At 34.3% G+C, this 24,775-nt stretch overlaps 1 protein-coding gene across 1 annotated transcript in view; it reads right to left on the minus strand.

Annotated features, from left to right (window-relative positions):
- Positions 1–5,599: 5,599 nt before the first annotated feature.
- The window catches only part of Notum (palmitoleoyl-protein carboxylesterase notum), a 94,837-nt gene continuing 75,661 nt past the window's right edge, over positions 5,600–24,775 (minus strand). The window contains exons 2-8 of the mRNA XM_076774738.1: positions 19,778–20,144; positions 17,388–17,448; positions 16,503–16,726; positions 15,455–15,664; positions 12,792–13,068; positions 10,723–11,036; positions 5,600–10,018 (exon numbers count right to left, since the gene is read on the minus strand). Coding sequence (XP_076630853.1) covers positions 9,681–10,018; positions 10,723–11,036; positions 12,792–13,068; positions 15,455–15,664; positions 16,503–16,726; positions 17,388–17,448; positions 19,778–20,144 — 1,791 coding nt within the window. The 3' untranslated portion in view covers positions 5,600–9,680. The remainder of the gene's footprint in view (positions 10,019–10,722; positions 11,037–12,791; positions 13,069–15,454; positions 15,665–16,502; positions 16,727–17,387; positions 17,449–19,777; positions 20,145–24,775) is intronic.

Below are 24,775 nucleotides of genomic sequence, written 5' to 3' on the forward strand. Positions count from 1 at the left end.
TACAAAGGAGTTGATGGTAAACGAAATTTTCGCATTTCCTTGCGGTGATGTTGAACAATATAACGAGACTAGCAACTGACTCTGTTGAGAGCTATAGGAGCATACCTACACTCGCTGTTAGGCGAAGTTCATGGTAGGGCAAAAATTCGTCGTGTGCCAGGTCAGGATTTCGACATCTGCATCCCAAGAATACAGTCCTACCATAAACTTCAGAATTTCGAACCAAGAGAAACCATTGTCTGCGTGCTGTCAAAAACAAAGAATTTTCTCTAACAGCCTTCAGCAATGGTCTCACTCCCGCAATATACGTACCCCCTTCCAAATCTATCGTGCTAAGGGCTGTTTAAAAGGGAGGATGTGGCGTCAAAGTTTTCTTTAATACATTTCGAAAGAAACAAAATCATTTCGTGCTAGAACTCGTTCAAAACTAGAATTTCGTATTACAACTGTTGTATTCCAGGGTGAGAAACGATTATAATTTAACAAATACAATATATTTCGGTACGTTATACAGGGTGTTCGGCCACCCCTGGGAAAAATTTTAATGGAAGATTTTAAAGGCCAAAATAAAACGAAAATGAAGAATACCAATTTGTTGATGGAGGCTTCGTTAAGAAGTTATTAACGTTTAAAGTTACGTCCGTACTGAATTTTTTTCTCGAAAATGCGCAGGATTTCGGGGGTATGTCTATTCACCAAAAATGATTGTAATTCAACTCCGCAATTGAAAATAATTTTTCCAGAATGGTTTAAAACTTTTTGAAATTTCAGGGGAATCGGAATGTCAGGGTCAGACATTGTATATTCGGTAAAGAATTTCTTTCTCGAAAGCGCGTAGGAATTCGAAAGTATGTCTATTCATAAAAAATGATTGTAATTGACCCCTGCAACTAAAAATAATTTTTTTAGAATAATTTGAAATTTTTCATTTTCGCCGAAAAATTTCACACCTTCTCGAATTTTTTTCTCGTAAGTGCGTAGGATTTCAGGGGTATGTGTATTCACCCCCCAAAAATGATTGTATTTGACCTCCGAAACTGAAAATAATTTTTTCACAATGATTTGAAATTTCTTTTTTTCGCCAAAAATTTCAGCACCTACCTCCTGTCGATTTCTCTTAAAAATTCGTTTTTTATTTTTAATAATTTTATTTGACATGAGCACTATTTCAGAATAAAATTTCATTGAAATATATTCATTATTGTAGGAGTTATGGCCGTTTGAAAATTGGACCATTTTTAGAGGGTTTTTCCCATTTTGCGGGGACAAGGAACAACTTTTCGAATATTTTTGGAATTTCTACATATTCTTGATTAAAATACGCGTCGTTTGTATTTTGAAACATTAAAATTGTCCAATCCATTCAAGAATTATGATGTTTTAAACGTAGGCACGAACTTTCGGGGAACCATTCTAGCCAGAAATTATATTTTCGGTAAGGAATTTTTTTCTTGAAAGTTGGATTTCGGAGGTTGTAATTGACCCCTGTAACAAAAAATAATTTTTTCAGAATGTTTTGAAATTTTTCTAATTTAATTTTTTTAATAACTTTTTCACGAAGCCTCAATCAAGAAATTGATATTCTCGATTTTCGTCTTATTTTGACCTCTAGAATCTCTCATTAAAATTTTTCCCAAAGGTGGCTGAACACCTTGTATAATCATTTAGTGGTTCGTGCCTTGAAAGGATTATTTGTGAATAATTTTAGTGTGTGTATGCTCGCGTGTGGGTGACTTTTGTGCACAACATTATATATTCGAAGTGGCATTCACCCTCTCTCTGTGAAAATCTCGTCGGATGAGTTTTGATATGCCCTTCTGGATTTTCATAAGACAGGTTGAATCTTATTCAACGTGACATGTTTGCGTTCCCATGAGTTGACGCAAAAATATAAGATTGTCGATATGTCGGTAAGTAAACTTTCTCATGCCAAGTGAGCACCACTAGGCTGACCTACCGCGCGTACATAGCCGATCGCAGATTGCTATAATTTAGACGGAACTTTAATTGTTAATAAGTTCTACACGAAGCCTCTACCGAAATATTACCATTCTTGATTTTCGTCTTATTTTGACCTTTAGAATTGTCCCCTCAAATATTGATAAATGGTATCCGAACACCCTGTATAGTTTCGAGACAACAACGACGACGACCAGAGAGAGGGTGGCTAGGTGCAGTGGGACGCAGGGAGGACATGGTGATCAGTGTGTGCCGCACACGACGGATCATCGGGAGTTGGGGGACGAATTCTGATTCTACATTGAATTATCACCCTCGCTCGTAGATAAACGGGGGACGGGGAGCACTCGTGAGAGCTAACAGGATGATGATTAGGTACAAGTGCAGCCAACGGTGCGACTCGATTTATCGTTACTTCGAGCTTTCGATGCTGTTTACCCTATCTACTTGGACCAGATCATCTGGTGACCGTGACACCAAGAATTAAAGAAATAAAATCACTAACAATCTCTCTTCTGGTGATTAACACTGGAGATAACCTGCTATCAAAAATTAATTATTCTGCAAGATTTAGACTTATCTTTTTCCTACCCTTGTTGTTTCCTATCCTTGACTAATGCTTGTGTTATTTCTGAGAACTAGTGCAAGAGCAAATAGGGAGCTTTTCGAACACTTTTCTTTATCCGGGACCTGAGTTTTTACGAGGATCATTCAATAAATAGAGAGACAAACAATTGCTATTTTAATATATGATTTATGCAATGAATGTTACTGTTTTTCTATTCTTTAACATAATCCCCTACTACCATTATACATTCATCCCGGTGCTTTGTTAATTTTTTTTATACCAGTAGGAAGATATTTTTTTAACACTAAACCTACCGCGACCGATCAAATGACCGTTTTTTAAATTTCGTTTAGAATTTCTAACACACAATATTATTTTAGTGCCATTTAACTTCATGACTTTTCTTATAGTATATGTACAATATTCACTTCTATTCTTATTGTTTGTTTTCTGAGAAAAATATGTAGTCTGTCTTACCTACCACGATCGGTCATCTGACCGGTTGCATGATTTATATTTTTTTGTAAAAATCTGAACAAAATTTGGTACCAAATTCCGGTTAGCTTCCGATGTAAATAGGAAATATATGTACAGCAAGGACGAAAGGAGAGAATCTACAGCTTCCATTGTCTTAGAACAGTCTAACAACGCGTATTAAAAATAGTTAAACTTTAGACGCGTGCAGTTCCGAAACTACTGGTATTTTATTTATAATTGAGCCATTGCAAGAATCGGCAAGGCATTCCCTTTAAAATGGCTTCTGATTTATGTCGATCCGACTTTCCGTTCTCGAGATATCGTAATTTATGTAAAAGGTAATTTTTAAAATTCCGGTGTCTCTTGCTTCCCGTCTCAGAAAAGGCTATTAACGCGTATTAAAAATACTGAAAGTTTAGACGCGTGCAGTTCCGAAACTACTAGTGTTTTATTCATTATTGAGGCATTGATAAAAGCGACAAAGCCTCTCCTTTAAAATGGTTTCTGATTTTTGTCGATCCGACTTTCCGTTTCGGAGATATCGTAATTTATGTAAATAGTAATTTTTTTTTATCTCTGTCTTCGTCTTAGGCGTCGGACCTCTTTGTCTTACATGCGTGGTGCTGACCTAGATTGCGTACGTGACTGCCGTGACCCAGTTTCGGCGTAGTATTTCCAAGAATTTACTACGCGTGCGAGATCAATGAACTCGCAAGCGTAACAACGAAACGTAAATAAACCTTATCTTCGAAACTAACCATCCGATCGACTTGAAACTAAAATCGCTATATCTCCGGAACTAATTATGCTATTGACTTATACGAACGCTCATTTTAAAGGTCATTTCATTCTCTACCTAATGATCATATCACCTACTATAATATTTGTTATCTTCTATGTTTATTTTGAAATTTACTTTGATGCTACATATCCAAAGTAGTTTCAGTACTTCCTATTGTTCATACGACTAGTGTACGATAAAACTGGACGATAAATTGTTTATTTAATTGAAAATAAATTTAAATGTAGGATGTTTGCGCAATTACTAGCCAGCACCTTTTTTAAATAGTTGTTTTCTCTAGAACTAACTACAGTATCGACTTGGAATAAAATTCGTTTCCAAGGGCGATTTATCTTCTATCCGTTGAAAATTAAAAAATTTTTTAACATAAAAGAGAAGGATATCTTACGAATAAGCATCAAAACACAACTTTCTATATATATAATGGAAAAATTAGAAGGGCGTTGAAAAGTGAAAAAGAAAGGCTGGTCATTTGACCTGTCATGGTAAGAATGGGTATACATGAAGTGCCGTTAGGTTTAGTGTTAAATATCTTGCTGCCTCAGCCAATTTTGTACATTAGATTTCATTTTTTAGTTGCTGTAAAACGTAACTGCTTCAGGAGATCAAAGAGAAATTTAATAGAGCGATATCGAGACTATAAAGGTGACTTTCAGCCTAATTTTTGGATAGTTTCAACTGTTAATCATAAACAGTATTTTTGTTTTCTGTAAACTTCGTTAATTTTTCAATATTGCAGGCTTTATTTTATTTTCAAGCATCTGTCCGAAGTACTGATTATTGAGAATGCACTATTATTTCAAAGAATTACAGTCATGAGAGAAATATTTAGTTTTCTATCCACATAACATAAACATTAAAAATGTGTAAATCAAGAAGGTAGAATTCCGAAAATAGTTGGATACAAAACAACTGAATCAATGAGGTACCTCCCCCATCGTTAAGGGTATAACCTTTTGTTACATGAATTTCTATCTTGAATATATTGTAATCTTTATTAGAATTCAGTATGCGGTCGGAATGTTCAAAATTAATTAAATCTGCTCAAAATTAGTTGTTCGAGGGTTGGTTATGAATCCAAAGTTTAATATAGAAAATTAAAAATGGTAAATCCATTGCAGTGAATATGTCCCCTAAAACGTGTGGAAAAAAATTATTCTTTATATGCCTTATTGAAACTTGATATGTAAATATTTTTTGGGATACTGAATTTGAATCTGCTATAAAAGTGGGGAAATTCAGTGTAGTGAATGTTAAGTGATTATATCCACCGTATTGGATCCACTATATTGAATTTACACAAATTCGTAAACTCCAATAAATAATTAAATTCCATGTTTGGATAAGATTATCGAGTAAAAATACTTTTATAGACATTTTTAGGAGATATATTCATCATATTATATCTGCCATTTTGAATTTGATATTTCCAATTCCAAATTTGTGGTTAGCAGCCACACAAAGTACAAATTACTAATTTTTATTTATAGCTTACTAATATTCCAATTTTGATAAAAAACGACAATTTTACAACATGTTAGTAATAAATTATTTATTTAAACTATAACTCCAAAAAAGTAATTTTACTTGTTAGAAGAGTCTCTTGACCTTAAAATGTACCTTCTACTAAAAATAAAACTTTGAATAGTACGTGCAACAAAGGAGTAATACAATTTTTGAACTATGAAAGCACGAAAATTATAGAAAGATATACGATTGTCTACTTACTCCAATTGACTCTGACAAATTATCATCACGGGATCTCCGACAGAAATAAAAACTAGTTATTTCAATTTGTTTAGTACAACAGATATACAATTTATTTACAGTTTCACGCGGGTATAAAATAACAATGTTTATACAGTATACACGGATGCAAGAGAGGAGCGCTAAAAGGATCTCGGATACAATTTTCCATTAAAAAATAAATTAAATTCTGAAAATCTCTGCTGAAGTCTCTCGTCCCGTTGCGTGAACCTTCCTTCTGTCGCGTTAAATAAATAATATTATTAGTCCGACGAGTATATTACATTGCTCGGTACACAGATACAACGACGCCCATAGTTTACGCGTGCGTTAATCTATATTAATTACTCTTGCCGCGTTACTCTCTAATCGACGTTTATAGTACACAGAAGGACGTTAATACGATTTGATTCGTTGAGGTAGATAATTTAATCAGTCTATGAAGCTGTTTTGTCGGTCGATTTACTCGTTAGTGGCATCAATTCGCAAAACTTTGTTCCGGCGTTCTGTTGAATCGGGTTGAACGTTTTGACTCAATTTGCCTCGTTCAACCTTGCGGACAGACGAGTGTTTCGACATGAACCAGTTGCGTTAATACTGAACGTTTAAAGTCAGGACCACTTAAGTATCGTAATACAAATTTATTCCATTCAAAGTGACAGGTAAATGCATTGCTCGTCATTTTAATTTTCGTGGCTCCGATGTCAAACGACTCGGCTGGATTATGATAAAATAAAAATTTGAACGATAGAATATTCATACTTTGCTTGTTTAATATTAAATAAACTGAGAATATCTCCGTCAGCAACAGGACTGGATCAGTAAGCAAAATAAGCACGTGCTTAGGACACCTCAGTGTTTCTCCGGTCCCGCCTACCAAGTCTAAATGATGCAAGCCCACAAAAACAATCAGATATTACTATAATACTACTAGTATTATTATAGTTTTGAAAAGATCAGTATTTTTAACCGTGAAAGCTAAGTTAATTTTGAAAATAATGATCTGGATCTTATAGTTATTGACCAAACGATTGAATGCTAGAATTAAAGGGTATATTGTTGGGCTGTGCTTGGGGCATCAGTTGGCATTAACCTGGCCCTGATTGACAAGCAATGTACAAAAAACCAATATTTCTAATTTTATAAATATGGCAGTGCTCGGTCCATTAATACTCGCACGACTGTCATCGAGTCTTTTTAGACCCACGCTATTTAATTATAATATTTATAGAAATATACTTATTTTATTCAATGATCTGAAATATTTATATATATATATGAAGAACCAGTTACTAGAATCATCCATCTGTATGTGTATGTAATTCGCCTAATACGAGCACCTAAATAACATATGAACTGTTTGTTATGTAAAAAAGTGTTTAAAACAAAAATTATATAATACTAAGGGCATACAATACAATAATTAATTTTTTGTTATTCAAAAAACTCAAGTTATATTCATACCTCAATAAAAGAGCAAAATAATTAGAATACTGTATTTTTCTTTTAATATAATCAAGGTTAGATTAACAAAGGTATACAACTGTACCTTATATTTGTACCTAATGAATTAATACATATAATCTCTTCTATGCACTCAATTCTAATTTCTTAACGTTTACAAGTACGATACAATAAAAACATATTATTATTACATCATATAATTTTTGTTTCGAATATTCTCTTCATATAACAAACAATTCATGATTGAGGTGGTCAAATTAAGCGATTTAAACTGTATATAATGAATACTATCTAATTATGTTTGCATAAATCGATTCTTTATATATGTAGATGTTCAAATTATCCACATTTATCTACATCGAACATAATCTTTCACGACCCCTTTGGATTATAAGACGTCCCCTACTTTGGAATGGACTGGTTTGGATTATATACATATTGTATATGTATACAGGGTAGGGCAATAACTATGTCCACCTTGAATATCTCCGTTATTTGCAATAATATGAAAAAATGTTATATACAAAACTTGCATGGTACAGAGGGGGACACATTGTGATACATTTTTCGTGTGGGTGGAGGTATAGAGGAGATTTCAAGGTCATCTTCATTTTTTTAAATAGAATGCTATATTTTTTTTATTGTGATGTGATAACGGATGTTGAGACGACTTCATCAACCTATCCTTGAAGGTCATGCAAAGTCAAATGTGATAGCAAAGTAAACTTTCTTACATTACAGAAGATGTTCGAAATAGTGACCGTTTGCGTCAATGCAAAGTTGCAGCCTTCGTATCGCTGCATCACGTGCCTGTCTTATCGTCTCTGAACTTATTTTAGCACATGCTGTACTTCATAGATCCTTACTTTCATGTAAACGAATGGTCTTGTAACATTGTTTATGTTGTGGCAATACATCGCGTGTAGCTAGAAATGTAAATATAACATTACGGCAGTTCGTAACATTGACATGAAATATCGGTAGTCAGTCTTAGTGGAAGTAAGGATCTATGGAGTACAGCATGTGCTAGAATAAGTTCAGAGACGATAAGACTACAACTTTGCATTGACGCAAACTGTCACCATTTCGAACATCTTCTGTAATGTAAGAAAGTTTATTTTACTATCACATTTGACTTTGCATGACCTTCAAGGATAGCTTGATGAAGTCGTCTCAACACCCGCTATCACATCGCAATAAAAAAAATATAGCATTTCATTTAAAAAAATGAAGATGACCTTGAAATCTCCTCTATGTTTCCACCTACACGAAAAATGTTTGTATCACAATGTGTCCCCCTCTGTTTTTTTCATATTATTACAAATACCGGAGATATTCAAGGTGGACATAGTTATCGCCCTAGCCTGTATGTATAAATCAGTCTTATAGTTTGGTAAGCGATGGATACTTTAAGAAAATCAATGTTATAGGGTAGTCCATCATTTTTGGTACAAATATATAATTTACATAACTTTTTGAACTTATCACTTAATCTTGTCATTCTTTCTTTTGTTTTGTATCTGTTTTATTTCTCGTTATCTTTTGTAGCACATTTCAGTTGGAAAACTATAGATTATATATTTGTAATAGAATTAGGCCACCCTCGTATGACTGAAATACGCAAGAAGTATTAAGAACCTGAGTCTTGTGAAAAATTAAGAAACACGAATGAAACTGATTGTTAGGTCTGGAACAGTGTTTCCCAACCTTCTGTAAACCATGACCCACCTCAACGACTCAAAGATTTAGATGACATAAGAGGACGTCTGGTAGCACGACAAGCAATGATGATGTTCCAACTATATCTTTGATGAAATTAAAAAGTATCAACGTTGGGAAACACTAGTCTAGGAAGACCCGTCGACGGTCGTGCGAGTGTCAACTTGCTGCGATCTTATTCGACGGATAAAAAACGTTCAGGAAGCAAAAAATAAAGTTTTCTAGAAGATGTGTGAGAGATCTATTGACCAGTCTCTTGAAGTTTGCTCGATAGGATACTCGTAGCGTTGCGAAGATCTAACGATTTTCCATGGTGAATCGTCGGAAACTTACTAATTGGTGACGCACGGAAATCGTCGTCCACTGAAAAATATTCTGTAACTGCGATGTTCTCTTACTTGACCAGGTACAAATGTTGAAGAAAAAATGTTTTGGTAAAACGTATGTCAAGCCTCGCGCCTGATCAGCAATCGCGTTGCCGCGACGAAAAAATGGATTACATCGTAACAACATGATTACATGCCCGTTTAATTTCGCTATGAACTATAAAATAAATTAAAATACTCGGCTGTTACGTTCCTCATCGCGCGACAATAGTCTTATTCGAAGGATCGTCGTTAACTAAAATCCTCCGATGAAGTTATCCGAGTATTGCATAGACTCTCTAATAAATTATGTACATTAAATTTGGTTGATCTCTGCCCGAAACGCAAGACAAAGTCTGTTTAGTTTCTAGAGACACATTAAACGCTGTCTATTCTCACCGTATCATCGGGTCATTTCATGCCTCGATTCGTCTTCGTTCGAGGCGACTCTTGACGAGATAACAATAGAGAAGACTGGAGACTAAAAGAACACATCGTTGCTTCGCACCGAAGTCCTGCTGTTTCTCATCTGTTCGAAACCATGACCACATCGTACACTAACAGTCGTTCCAATGTCTGTTTAATTTGCTCGTTGCGTAAGAAGATTGAGCAGTTCATCGTGGTCCATGCTGTTCAACGTCTGTATGTCAATACCCAATGCATTCGCCACGCTTTTCATGTCGAGACCAAAGCTTTTCAGCAGCTCGATAAAGTCCATCTCCTCGCCGGTAAACGGATTGTGGAGCTTTGGGCAACTGTGATTACACTGCGGCCAAGTGCAACGTTCGATTAGCCGGAAGTGGCAGCCCTGGACGCACTTCCGTTTGCCAGATGGTATCACCGAGCGCTGAGGTCTAGTCCCGTTAAACATGCCCGTGTGGTTGCTGTCGTTGTTTTGCTTGTTGCCCTTCCGGCGGCCTGAAGTTTTAACAAACACCACTTACAGATTAAACGCGTTGTCACAAATGGAAATGTATTATTTCTTTTTTTTAATTTATTGTTAATCGATTTAGGCAACAGTCTATTACAATCTTGTGTTTCTACATATATGTTTGTAATACCGTGGCATTCAAGTATATAATAAAGTATTTACTTTAATATGGTCTGAAACAAAAATATACATGGAAATAGAATTAAGGTATAAAACTGAAAATCTAAAATTAGAACTAAGAAAGATTTTTAATAGAGTGATTTTCAGTTCCATAATACTTTAGCATCTAGTATGAATTATTCTTCCAAGCAGAGTGCTCCGATTCTTATTGCACTATTTCTGAAGTATCAAATGGAAATCTATTATATGTATAACATTTGTCGACGAAGAAAGAAATTATTTAAAATTATTAAAATTCAGATAACTGATTTTATTGTCAAAGGGAAGGGACGACTCTTGAGTTTAACAAACAAGCCCTTCTTAAGTTCTATATATTGCAATGCGTACGGATTTTTTAATATAAAACAATTAACTTTTCAAAATAGTGTCCATGTAACCCAATTTCAGTGTTTGTCGTAAAATAAATTAAAGGAAGGTTGGTAAGGAATTGCAGTTCCTGAAATTAATTGTTGATTTCCCGGAAGGCATTTAACCCTAATCGAGGTTTTACGTAACCATCCGTGATTCGTACCAGCTTTTCTTCGCTCGTGTTTCTCCTTCTTCGTTTTCGTCACTTTGTTCCTATCTCTCCGTCTGCCTTTGTGCTTCCGCCTCTTCCTCTTTTTGTTTTCTCGTTCCTGCGGCTGAACGGACGCCGATTTCGATTTCCCCACGTCCGACTTGTTAATGGCGGTAGACGAGACTTTCTGCAAGTCCGCCAGAGACTCAATTTTCCCGGACCTTCCGGGTTCGGACGACGTTCCGTTTCCCTTTGTCAGCCCGGAACGCAACAGTTTCCGAAGTGATTTCGAGCACGGTTGGTTCGTTTCGATTGGCGATTGAGTACTGAAATTAGAAGAACACGCTACAATTAACGCGATAAACACAGTAATTAGTTTTTATCTTCACCTTGACGTACGTCTTACAGGTGAGGGTATTAACTTTTGCAAATGTTTATTTGACCATCTCTGGTAGGTTTTTAGATAAATTAATTTCAATGTTATAAATGACAAGAATTAAATTTTTTACTTTCTGATCTATTGATCTATTATACAAGGTGTACAGGCCAACCCTGGGAAAAATTTTAATGGAAGATTCTAGAGGCCAAAATAGGACAAAAATGAAGAATACCAATTTGTTGATGGAGGCTTCGTTAAAAAGTAATTAACATTTAAAGTTCCGTCCGTATTGAATTTTTTTCTCGAAAGTGCACAAGATTTTGGGGGTATGTCTAATCATCAAAAATGATTGTGATTGACCCCCGCGACCAAAAATAATTTTTCCAGAACGATTTAAGATTTTTTAATTTTGTCGAAAAATTTCACACCTCGAATTATTTCTAGGAAGTGGATAGGATTTCGGGGGTATGTCTAATCACCAAAAATAATTGTAATTGACCCCCATAACCGAAAATAATTTTTCCAGAACAATTAGAAATTTTTTTTTTCACCGAAAAATTTAGGCACCTATCTACTTGTTGATTTTTCTTAAAAATTCGTTTTTCATTTTTAATCAATTTGTTTGACGCTGTACAGAAATATTGTCTAATACTTTTTTCTAGGTATCTATGAGCTCTACTCCCCTACTAAATTTCAGTGAGATACGTTCACTATTGTAAGCGTTATGGCTGTTTGAAAATTGGACCATTTCTATTGGATTTTTGTCATTTTGCGGGATCAAGGAATAACTTTTCGAATATTTTTGGAATTTTCACATATTTTTCGCTAAAATACGCGTTGTTTACATTTCGAAACATTAAAATCGCAACCAAAAATAATTTTTTCTGAATGATTTGAAGTTTTTAACAAAGTGTCAATCAAGAAATTGATATTCTTGATTGTCGTCTTATGTGACCAAACACTCTGTATAAATAAAATATTTTTTTTAAATAAAGAATTTGTTTTCGTATTTTTTCCTATACCTTCTGCCAATATTAACTTAATTTCAGAAAATAACTAAGAAACCAATATGACTACCTACATTGCTTGTGCTATTTATACTGTCCCGACTAATCAAAATTCTGTTACTTAAACCGCATTATGGCATCCATGAAATATTGTTTTGTATTATAGATAAATTACTCTACTTCTATATAGTATTTCAACAATTTCTAACTTTCGGCTATATATTTTAAGAAATTTTTTAAAAATAAGTAACGAATAAGAAGTCACGTGATTTGTTGCAAGAAGCTTTGCAACCGAGAAGCAGGTAATTCTGCATAGAAAAGTAAGTCGAGTACGTGGAAAAACTTTGTTCGTACGTGGCTTCGTTTCCGAGAAAATCGATTTTGAAGATACGCGGAGCGACGGGTTAATCTTGCTCGGCACGTCTCGGTAGTGAAGAAGCGCGCTGCCCCGAAAGATTCTTAATACCGACTTTCTCGAAAATGAAGCTTCGTACAAAAAAATGTTATTGAACATTTTTTGTGTACTTTTTCATGAGAATGATATCCTCGTTAGTTATAACGCCCGTTGCGGAATACTTTGTACGGAGAAAAGAAACGTATCTATTGCTGTTTGTGACTTTTCGCACCGACGATCGATCGATCTTCCTACCTTTCACGATAACGACAATATCATTATTACGATTCTCGATACTCACTCGTTACGGTGATTCCCGATTGGCATTTGTTCCCAACAATGCAACGCTTGTGCCAAAGAAACTTCGTCTATTTTAACCAACTGCCAATCCCTCTTCGTCAGGACGCTGTGACTAATGCAACTCGGGGCAAAGACCGCCGTAACGTTTTCGAAGGTCTGCCGAAGGCTGTCACCCATCTTGTGAATGTAATCCCATTGCTGCTTCGTCACCGGTGCGCCTACGTTGTCGGCTGACATCTGTGCCTCGTCGAACAGCCATTGAAAAACGAACAGGGGCGCTATGATTTTCCGGGAAGCAAATATTTCCGTTAGAGGGAGACGAATTCGTGTCGTCGTTTCGTTTTCATTTTGTCGCGTCTGTCTCTCGTCGGCTAATTGTAATATACTAGGCGTTTCGGAACTGACAGGCAAGCTCGACTGATTAACGGAACTCAAAAGAACAAAGTGAAAAGTCTTGCTGAACACAGGTCCGTAACACTAAATTGTTTTCGAGATAATTCAAATGCTCGCGAACCCTATTTATGGGGGTATTTTACACTCGCAATTTTTCAATTGCTTCTTACAAATTTTTGTTAAAGAAGGGTACTTTTTTGTGTTGAATAAATATTGTTAATTCTATAAATAATGTTGTATGAAAAACATTGTGGATAGTGCAAAATGTGGAAAATGCACCTCACACTACAATATCCCGTTAAGAAGGTTGCATAATACAAGAAGATTGAAATACAGACATATTCTAGAATGTTTTTTTGTCTGTACCTTCGATTTTATTCAGGTACTGTTATCAATATTTTAGAATATGCAATTTTAGTAGCTGTTTCTAAAAATTGTATCGAACAATTTTTGAGAATTTTGGAAATACAACGGTTTGAATGAGTCAGGTTTTTGAAAATAACATTAACGATATCAGAGGTATTTCCGGTGATTTTTATCTAAACCGAATAAATGAAACATTTCTTTAAAGTAGAAAGTAGTAAAATCTAATTTTTTTTGAGAATTGATAGTTACTTGAAATAAAAACTGTGAATTAGTACCTAAAAATCATCCATTTTTTATACATGGTGTTCGGCCACTCCTGGGAAAAATTGTAATCGGAGATTCTAGAGGCCAAAATAAAATGAAAATGAAGAATACGTTAAAAAGTTATTAAAAAAATTAAATTAGAAAAATTTCAAAACATTCTGAAAAAATTATTTTTGGTTGCAGGGGTTAATTACAATCATTTTTGGTCAATAGACATATCACCGAAATCCGATTTTCAAGAAAAAAATTCCGTCAGCACTGAATTTTTTTCTCGAACATGCGCAGGATTTCAGGGGTATATACATTCACTAAAAACGATTATAATTGACTCATGCAACCGAAAATAATTTTTCCAGAACGATTTGAAATTTTTTAATTTTGTCGAAAAATTTCACCCATTCTCGAATTTTTTTCTAGAAAATGGACAGGATTTCGGAGATGTGTCTACTCACGAAAAACGATTGTAATTGACCCGCGCAACCAAAAATAATTATTTCAGAATGATTTGAAATTTTTTTTTGGCGAAAAATTTAGGCCTACACCTGTCGATTTTTCTTAAGAATTAGTTTTTGATTTTTAGTAATTTTGTTTGACATCCTATAGAAAAGTTGTCTAATACTTTTTTGTAGGTACCCATGAGCTCTACTTCAGAGAGAAGTTTCATTGAAATATATTCACTATTGTAGGAGTTATGGCTGTTTTAAAATTGGACCATTTTTGGGGGGTTTTTCTCACCTTACGGGGTCAAGGAACAACTTTTCGAATATTTTATGAATTCCAACATATTCTCCATCAAAATACGCGTCGTTTGCAGTTTGAAACATTAAAATCGTCCAATCCGTTCAGGAGTTATGATGTTTTAAACATTTGCATGAAATTTCGGGCAAACATTTCTTTCTGGCTAGAAATTATATTTTCGGTGAAGAATTTTTTTCTCGAAAACGCGTAGGAATTCGGGGGTATGTCTATTAACCAAAAATGATTGTAATTGGCCCCTGCAACTGAAAATAATTTTTCCATGAATGATTTGAAATTTTTTAATTTAATTTTTTAGTAACTTTTTAGCGAAGCCTCAATCAACAAATTGATATTCTTGATTTTCGTCTTATTTTGCCCTCTAGATTCTCCCATAAAAATTTTTCCGAGGGGTGGCCGAACACCCAGTATAACTCGTTGACTACAAATGAACTTTAATACCTATCAATTTTTGAATAATATCATCGACATTAGAAAGACAAAATAACAAATACTGCACTTAACTATTAGAATATTTCTATTTGTCACGCTATAATATGGTGTCTACATCTTAAAAAAAAACAATATATCTCACAAGCACTAGATAATTGTATACGAAATAACTATGCCAAATGTTATTTAAATCGATTTATTAGTTCCCGAAATATGTTGAGTACTTTGATTGAGAAAATACTGTTTTGAGTAATATTTGAAGTAAAACACTGTAACTCCGTTATTTTCAGGAATTGTTCAATGAAATATCCAGAAAAGTCGTTTCAAGGATAATTCATTTGAATAAAAATATTTTCGAAAATGTCTCTTTCTATCAAATACAATACGTCGAGAATGAAATATTACATTAATAAGGGATGAAGTAAAAATGAAGGGAAGTAGAAATTTCTTTACCAGTCAAGGTTGGATACAGCCTGTATCCAAAGTAGCACCTCCACGGTTCATTTGGATGCTTCAAGACACAATTATGAGGCATACGAGCCTTCCAAAAATCCATTCCCTTGTGAACCGCATCCACGGGTGACAAACCGTTCGGTGAATAGGGAGCTCTGTCTAGAAACCATCCTGAGTCCGAAACGCCCCGTATAGCGATATGTTTCAATCCTGTACAAACAAACAATAGTTATATAAACATTAAACACTATAATTCGACATTTCATAGTTCACGAATTGTATTAATTATTACTAGAATGGAAAGTATTATAACGAGGAAAATTCTAACTGAAATGCGCTCTATTACCTCGAATCACGTTTGTATTAGTCAAGAATGTTACTATTATCTTTTTGTTCTTCGATAATGTAATGAATATAAGTAAAGAATGGTATCTAATAATAGAGAGAAAGTAACAAAAACTTTTACCGAACACACGAGACTTTGAAAAGAATTCAAATCGTAGTATGATTGTACATATAAAAATAAACTTTTTAACTAACACAGAGAAATATGAAAGAAAAAATAACGTATGATTTTTGTCTCAAAACAATTATTCAACATTGGCTGTTGTATAAATATTTGTAAGTTTTTCTGAGTCCTTTCTTTCATATTTTTCTATGTAGGTTAAACAAATTGTTACTTATGTACAACGAGCTCCAGTATTAATTATTGATTTTGAAATATATTATAACCGAAACGTTGAAAGCGTAGAAGTTTCTATTAAACTGCTCTCATTAGTAAAGTAGTTAACATTAGTTTTTTATTTACATCCATCAGATTATTATAACCTTCAAGGGACTATATCTTACAGATGATTACATTTACAATCATAAAGAAATTACGTTCTATTGTCATTTAGCTTAATTTATTATACGGTATATGAAAGAACCTGGTCCTAAACTTTCTACTAACAGCACGCATGAGGCCGAAAACACAGTCCGAATAATACGAGTTTAAGTGGTGAATGAGTTCAGGGGTCGTTGAACGATCAAAGGGAGCCTGTCTCACCTAATTCATGGCGAACCAAATTGTGCACGTGATCCAAATTCAACATGACACCGGTTCCACCCGCGCTACTGCCTGCCAAAAGAAGGGAGCTAGCGTTTTCAAGACCAAGTGGAATGAGGTCCCGCACCACTTGCAATACGATCTCCGCCCCCATGAAGGAAAACATGTCGTTCGGCGAAGCTCTGGTGCCGCTCCAACTGTCACTCGTGCAATAAGGGACGAATCTGAAAAAAACGAAAAAGCCTCGTCACGAATATGTCATTATCTCTACATCCCACCCGATTGAACAAAAATAAACGTTTCAGAAACTTATAAATTAAAGATTCTCGAATTCGAACGTTACGCAACACTGGGTGAAGGTTAAATATTAATTCATAGAAATTAGAAAAGTTTTCTTTTTCATTGATATCATCGAGCAGGTATCTCCGGAAAACGTGTAAATAATAATAGTACGTATTTATTATACCTAACTTGCAAACATTAAAAAATTAGAATTAAGTTTTTTTCACTGATTTTTAGATTTCCACCAGTGCATATGTACGTTGTTTACAATTTCTTATTTTCTATTAAATATTTTATTTTAGGTTTCTTTTTGGCAAGATATGACCTTTATTTTTTGGGAACTATCCACATCCAAAACCATTTCTTTTCTACATATTTTTCTGCATTAGTTACACGTTTTACTAATCAATGGATGTGTCAGTAGAAAAGAGCTAAAACGTTGTTTGTACACTAAAGGATATATCTATTTGTAAAGACGAAACTTTTTAAATCTTTTTATTTTGTAATCAAGTAACATTGCCGTGATGAAACTAAAATTCTAACGATTTTTATCGAGACAATGACAAGGGTTGAATGAGTTTAACCAAGATGGACAATACCTACACGTGATTCGCATTCCACCAAAATGGATTTTCCTCCGGATTCGCCGACAGAAGACCACCAACTGTAACGAAATACAATTATTGAATTACCATTAATACCATTACAGATTTTCGTTTTCCATTTGAATTTAATCTATTTGCACCATTATTGTATATATTTTTTTTACCATTATCACCAAAGCGTATACTATACTATGTGTACGTATTTGCATTGTGAATGAATAGTGGTGACCGAGAATAAATCAGTAAAATATTGCTTTGATAATGCTTTTTAAAATACTTGTTCTTAGATTCAATAAAAATAAATTTCATGATAAGGGCATATTTTTCATTTTCTTCGTCTGATGCAAATGAATTTACTGAGACATAACACTTTCTTTAGAAAATGGTACAACATTAATCAACTATTTTAGTGAAATTGTCGATGACTATGTTCATTTTAAAACATTAGGCAGAATTCAATACAGGGTGTTCGGCCACCCCTGGGAGAAATTTTAATGGAACATTCTAGAGCCCAAAATAAGACGAAAATCAAGAATATCAATTTTTTGACTGAGACTTCGTTAAAAAGTTATTGACAAATTAAATTAAAAAATTTCAAATAATTCTGAAAAAATTATTTTTGATTGCGGAGATTAATTATAATCATTTTTGGTGAATACAGACACCGCCGAAATCCTGCGCATTTTCTCGAAAGTGGGTAAGATTTCGGGAGTATATCTATTCACCAAAAATGATTATAATTGACCCCCGCAAACGAAAATAATTTTTTCAGAACGATTTGAAACTTTTCAATTTCGCCAAAAAATTTAGGCACTACCCCCCTGTCGATTTTCCTTAAAAATTCGTTTTTCATTTTTAGTAATTTTGTTTGATGCCCTACAGAAAAATTATCTAATACTTTTTTGTAGGCACCTATGGGCTCTACTTCAGAAAAAAGTTTCATTGAAATATATTCACTATTATAGGAGTTATGGCTGTTTGAAAATTGGACCATTTTTATGGGGTTTTTCTCACCTTACGGGATCAAGGAACAACTTTTCGAATATTTTATGAATTCCAACATATTCTCCATCAAAATACGCGTCGTTTGCAGTTTGAAACATTAAAATCATCCAATCCGTTCAGAAGTTATGGTCTTTTAAAGATTCGCATGAATTTTACGGGAAGCATTTTGACCTGAAATTATATTTTCGGTAAGGAATTTTTTTCTCGAAAATGGTTAGGATTTCAAAAGTATGTCTATTGACCAAAAATGATTATGATTGAATCCCTGCAATCAAAAATAATTTTTTTAGAACGATTTAAAATTTTTTAATTTAATTGTTAATAACTTCTTAACGAAGCCACCATCAACAAATTGATATTCTTGATTTTCGTCTTATTTTGGCCTCTAGAATCTCCCATTGAAATTTTTCCCAGGGGTGGCCGAACACCCTGTATGCGATCTGGTACTTCGTACAACACGAAATACGAAATAAATTACAAATATAAAATCTTTCTTTATTGTGAAAAAATCAAAATTCCAATTTATCCGTATTTTGTACATGGATGTGTAGTTTCTCTGTACAAATGGGGGAAAAAATCATTAATATCCAACGAGAAAAATAAAAAAATATGCTATTTTTTAACATATTGTTTAAACAAATAAAAGTTTTGCAAATCTCTTTACACCATCAAATTCGCCGTTTAAAAACATAAATTTCATCCATTTGAAGTACACCCCTATCTCTAATAGTTTCCGAGATATTCAACAAAGTATGTTTTGAACCCCCAAATTTGAGGGCTGATTTCAACCCTTTAAAGTAAATATTAGCAGCTACAAAAAATACGTGTTTAATAGATTTATGAGAACTACATAATTGCGAAGTTTCATCAAAATTGGAGATTTACACCTCGGGATAGTCCCTTGTAAGTATTAAAGTAATTTTTCATATTTGATTTGTATTTTACTGTATAAATATGCTGTATATTTTTATGTATGATTTTGAATGTGAGGATAATTTGACGCATAATGTTGTTATTGTTTTTTTTCATCAATAAAGAATAATGTTTAATTCTTTATTCTTCGTATGAGAAATGAGCAAGCATTAAGCTTATTAGATTACTAATTTATTCTCGACCAAATTCCTTATCCCACAACTATACCGAGTTAGTACTTCTTAGGATTCAACCTGTACGATTTTCAGTGGGAGTGACTGTACACGTTTCCCAAAGGAGCCTGAACTTTGCGACCCAGGAACAATGTAACGCGGCGTCGCGTGTCGCGCGTGCAACGCCAAGAGCGTGCTGCGAGCGGAAAGAAAAAAGATTACGGAATACCGTTCCACGGAAACGTTAGAAAGTGTCAGCCACGGTGAACGCAAGACTTTCGAGCGGAAGGGTCCTCACCGTCGCGTGTCTCAGGCCACTGAGTCGACGTCATCAGATGCCTTAACCTGAGCCACCTGTTCCTGCAGCTCTTGTGGTCGTAGCAGTACCAGCCACCTTCCAGGAAAATGATCCACCTCTTCGAGCCGTGCGACTTCCGCAGGTAAAATCCCGCTTGGGATCCGTCGTTGCAAGTGATCGACCTGTTGCTCAGGTAGACCCTCTTCAATCCTCTCTGCTCCTCGAGCCCGTACTTCTCCAGGATCTTGATCAGCTTCTGGATCGTGTTGCTTTGGATCGCTGGCGAGCCGGCGGACACCGAAACGGTGTTTGTCGGCTTCTCCTCGGCAACTATCGTCAGCACCAGAGCCGTCAGGCACACGGAGATCTAGAATAAAATGTGAAAAATTGTTAGATAACCGCTACCCCCTTGCACTGCCTAAATTCATTGCTACTTCGAAGCTCTTGTGTCTAAATCAGAAAAACATGATATTTAAATAAAGATCACATTAAGTGATTTATTATTAGACTGCGGATTTTTATGCAAATTCATAGTTTTATTAATAGAAATGAAATAGGAGCTCTATAGAGGATTCTCTTAACCCTTAAATATAATAATTCGTATCTTACTTTAAGCGTTTCTTATATTTTTGCATATTAATTGCATTCTGTAGTTTTTTGAGAATTAAAATTTTCCATAAATGCATAAACACCCGTAGTCTATTTATTACAAACGCAATGTGTTACACAGACGTAGAAAGCATAACAAGGATGGATTTTGCGCATTAAAATAAGATAGAAGTTCATACGAATTGTTTTATGTTGTAACAATCTTTTTCACGTATAAGATACATACAACGCGATTAAATTTGTTTTTTTAGAATTAGAAAGTAACGAAATCAGACGAATAAACTATACATATTAAGTATAGTGTTATGAATGAAGTAGGTATACGTTTCAACATTTAGTTTTTCGTCTTACGATAATTTTAACACTAAAACTACCAAAATGGTCAAGATTACTTATTCGTAATTTTTAATAAAAATTGTAAAAAATTTACACGACTGAATTTTTGAAAATTTACTATACTTTTCTATAAGAGAATGAATAAACATTTATTTATCTATCGTTTTTATTTCTTTGGTACATACAAATAAATACACCACAAGTGTCGGTAGCTCTAGAATTAACATTCTTTCGACATTTTCTCGAAAATCAACGCGATGACCTACATTTCTGAATGCACCATTGCGTTTCTCTCGTTTTTCTCTACAGAATTGCATGTTAGAATTTGGTTGTATGTCGAATTTTACCGCCGGACCGATGCTTCTGGGTTTGGCAATACGCCGTTGAACTTGATTAAAAATTTTCCAAACCTCTCGAGCCATGTTACATAAACTTATAATTAATTATCGCGCAAAAATGAAACAGGCTGCCCTAAAAATATTAATAACTACAGGAAACCAGCTTTGTATAGGACATTTGGGGAAATTTAATTTTCTATAAGATTATATTTAACATACAATAATCTACTAATTGATCATTGCAAAAGGGAGTCGACGTTGGAATTACTTCGTTGACGAGCATCGAAATTTTTAACAAAGTGGAATATACAGGGTGTTCGGCCACCCCTGGAAAAATTTTAATGAGAGATTCTAGAGGCCAAAATAAGACGAAAATTAAGAATACCAATTTGTTGATCGAGGCTTCGTTAAAAAGTCATTAACGTTTAAACTTCCGCCCGTACTGAATTTTTTCTCGAATATACCCAGGATTTCGGGGGCATGTCTGTTCACCAAAAATGATTGTAATTGACCCCCTTAGCTAAAAATAATCTTTTTGAGAACGATTTGAAAAAGCTTTTTTTCGCCGAAAAATTTAGACATCCCACTGTCGATTTTTCATAAAAATATGTTTTTCATTTTTAATAAATTTGTTTCACGCTCTACAGAAAAGTTCTTTAATACTTTTTTGTAGGTACCTATGAGCTCCACTTCAAAAAAAAGTTATGACTATTTGAAAATGGGACCATTTTATTCTTCACTAAAATACGCATCGTTTGCATTTTGAAAAATTAAAATCCTCCAATCCGTTCAGGAGTTATGACATTTTAAAGATTCGCATGCGGGTAACCATTTTAGGCCTCAGGTTAGATTTTTGGTAATGAATTTTTTTCTCGAAAATGCGTAGGATTTCGGAGTATGTCCATTCACCAAAAATGCTTGTAATTGACCCTTGTAACTAAATATAATTTTTTTAGTATGATTTGAAATTTTTTTATTTCGTACAAAAATTTCAATACCAACTCGAATTTTTTTCTCGAAAGTGGGTAGGATTTCAGGGGTATGTGTATTCACCAGGAATGATTGTAATTGAGCTCCGCAATCAAAAATAATTTTTTCAGAATAATTTGAAATTGTTTAATTTAATTTTTTAATAACTTTTTAACGAAGCCTCAGTCAAGAAATTGGTATTCTTGATTTTCGTCTTATTTTGGCCCTTAGAATCTCCCATTAAAATTTTTCCCAGAAATGGCCGAACACCCTGTATAAGGAGACTGCATATAATTTATGGAGAGAGCGTAGCTTTTCAAATTCTCCAATGTTAGAGAGGCGAGGGGTACAGGCAAGCACCTTTAAATTTCAAAGCAAACTGTCCAATAAACATTTATATGTTCCAGCAGCTTTCATCGAGCTCCATAACTTCCGCATGAAAAAATCTCCGTCGGTCATAATTCACGCGTAACGAGAGTGACAAATTTCAATTTCGAACGTATGGCCGGAATCGAATTAACGACGGTCGAGAACGTTGTTCATCGAGTCAAGTTACAAGATGAAATCCTCAATTAAGCGCGTTGATCATCGCGTAGTCTATGATAATGAGCTGGCAAGATACCGTGGCTGAATGAGAAGAAATTGCAAGTGAAAGGGATGAGGTATTCACCGTCAGTCTTCCACGTAGCTCTAGAGTGGCCGAATTATTCGATTTCTTAAATAGGGTAATTGTGGCAGTAGTCGGTTATTTATAGCATAGTAAAAATTTATTTTATCGGATGTCATTGTTAATATACTGTATTCTATATGTTTTATACGCCATTCAGTTCATTAAAACCTCTGTTTTTTAAATATGTGATCAACGTTTTAATACTACAGTAATTTGTAGCTAAAGTATCTAGAAATATGGAGAAATTTCGTTTTTAAAATTTCGAATGCCCTATGTTCAACCTTTCAGATGCCGGTAGTCACTCGTTATAAATCATACTAACATGTAGGTAACAAAAATTGATCAAATTATCATAAAAAGGAATGAATTTTTATTTCTGTGTTACAATGTGAAAAGATAGAACATAATAAATGATTTTACTGAAAAACGAAACATAAAATATTTTTTATCATAACAATACATAAAATATATCTCAGAAAGTTAATTAACTAAATTATCATAAAATTATCTAATTAAATTACTAGGCAAATGTGGTTGTCTGCCATACGAGGTGTGTTCAAAAAGTAAACGAACTTTATTTTTCTACTTTTTTTAGGATTACTATCACTTTCGAAGTATTCTCCTTCCCCACTGATACACTTATCCCAGCGGTATTTCCACTTCCGGAAACAAGCCTCGTAAGCAGTTTGTGAGATGTCTTTCAGAGTCTGTGCCGAATTCTTGTTAATTTCCTCAATCGTACCAAAACGCCTCCCTTTCAACACTGATTTTAATTTGGGGAACATTAAGAAGGGTGGAAAAGAATAGTTATGTGATTTTTCACACGAAATTCCCGGATTAACAAGGCAGAATGATAAGGTGCATCGTCATGGTGGAGCAGCAATGAATTTTCACGCCAAAGTTCGGGCCTTTTCTTTCGCACCCTCTCTCTCAAACGCCTCAAAACTTCAACGTAATAATGACGATTAACTATTTGACCTTGAGATAAAAATTCCTAATGCACAACTTCTTGAAAAGCAAAGAAAACGTTTTGACATATTTGAGGAAATTAAAACAAATTTGGCACAGACTCTGAAAGGCATTCCACAAACTGCTTACGAGAATTGCTGCTTTACGGAAGTGGAAACATCGCTGGGTTAAGTCTATCAGTCGAGGAGGAGTATACTTGGAAAGTGGTAAGGACCAATAGTCCATATGTAAGCCCAAATAAATTAGAAAAATAAAGTTCGGCTACTTTTTGAACTGACCTCGTAGATACAATCGTTTCCAGAATAAAACTTATTGCACTACATATTTTTGCCTTCAAAGATATGGAACTGAACATTGGAAATAGAAGTATAGGTTCACTGCTAGCTTCTTCTTAAACGTGATTTTGCTATTTTGATTATTTCTAAGAAATTTATTACCAAAGAGGCTGACTACTGGATAGCGGCTGACTATTAGAACAGTTACTCTAAATGCGTCACGGAACAGAGTATTTAAAGAATATTGTTTATCGCACGGGTAATATTATTAAACTAAATGGCCCCCGAGGCGTGCTATAAAAGAATGGTTAAGCAGTTTCAAACAAAATTTGCTTTTAAAAATCTCCCAATGGGTGGAACGTTGAGGTTAATCGCTCAAAAGTTCGATCTTTCACCCTCGAGTTATATCGTGAAGCATTTTGATATTCCAATGACTGCATTGTAAAAGTAATGTATTTATAATTAATATTGTGCTCTATTATTTTACGTAATCTCCTAACTTCATCTCTAGAATACTTGTAAAAAAAAAAGACAGGAATTGGAGTGTGCAAATACTCAACAATGCCAATTACTGTGCCCAGTTTTATTTATTATACTAATCAAAATGTCACTATTGATTTAAAATCAACGAGAAAGGTATGTTGAAAGCTGCTGTGAAAGTGATAGTGACGGAGTACCGGAGAATGTACCTTTTATAGAACAGGTCAATCAACTCTGTTTGAACTGTCAAAAGAGGTATAAATATAACATTGTTATTAATTTTATGATTGTTATGGAATTGGTCTCAACTTGGAAACAATATGCTGAAAAACACACAAAGAACTAAGGTGAT

The sequence above is a fragment of the Colletes latitarsis genome, chromosome 10, assembly GCF_051014445.1.
Source record: "Colletes latitarsis isolate SP2378_abdomen chromosome 10, iyColLati1, whole genome shotgun sequence".
NCBI classification, from domain to species: Eukaryota; Metazoa; Arthropoda; class Insecta; order Hymenoptera; family Colletidae; genus Colletes; species Colletes latitarsis.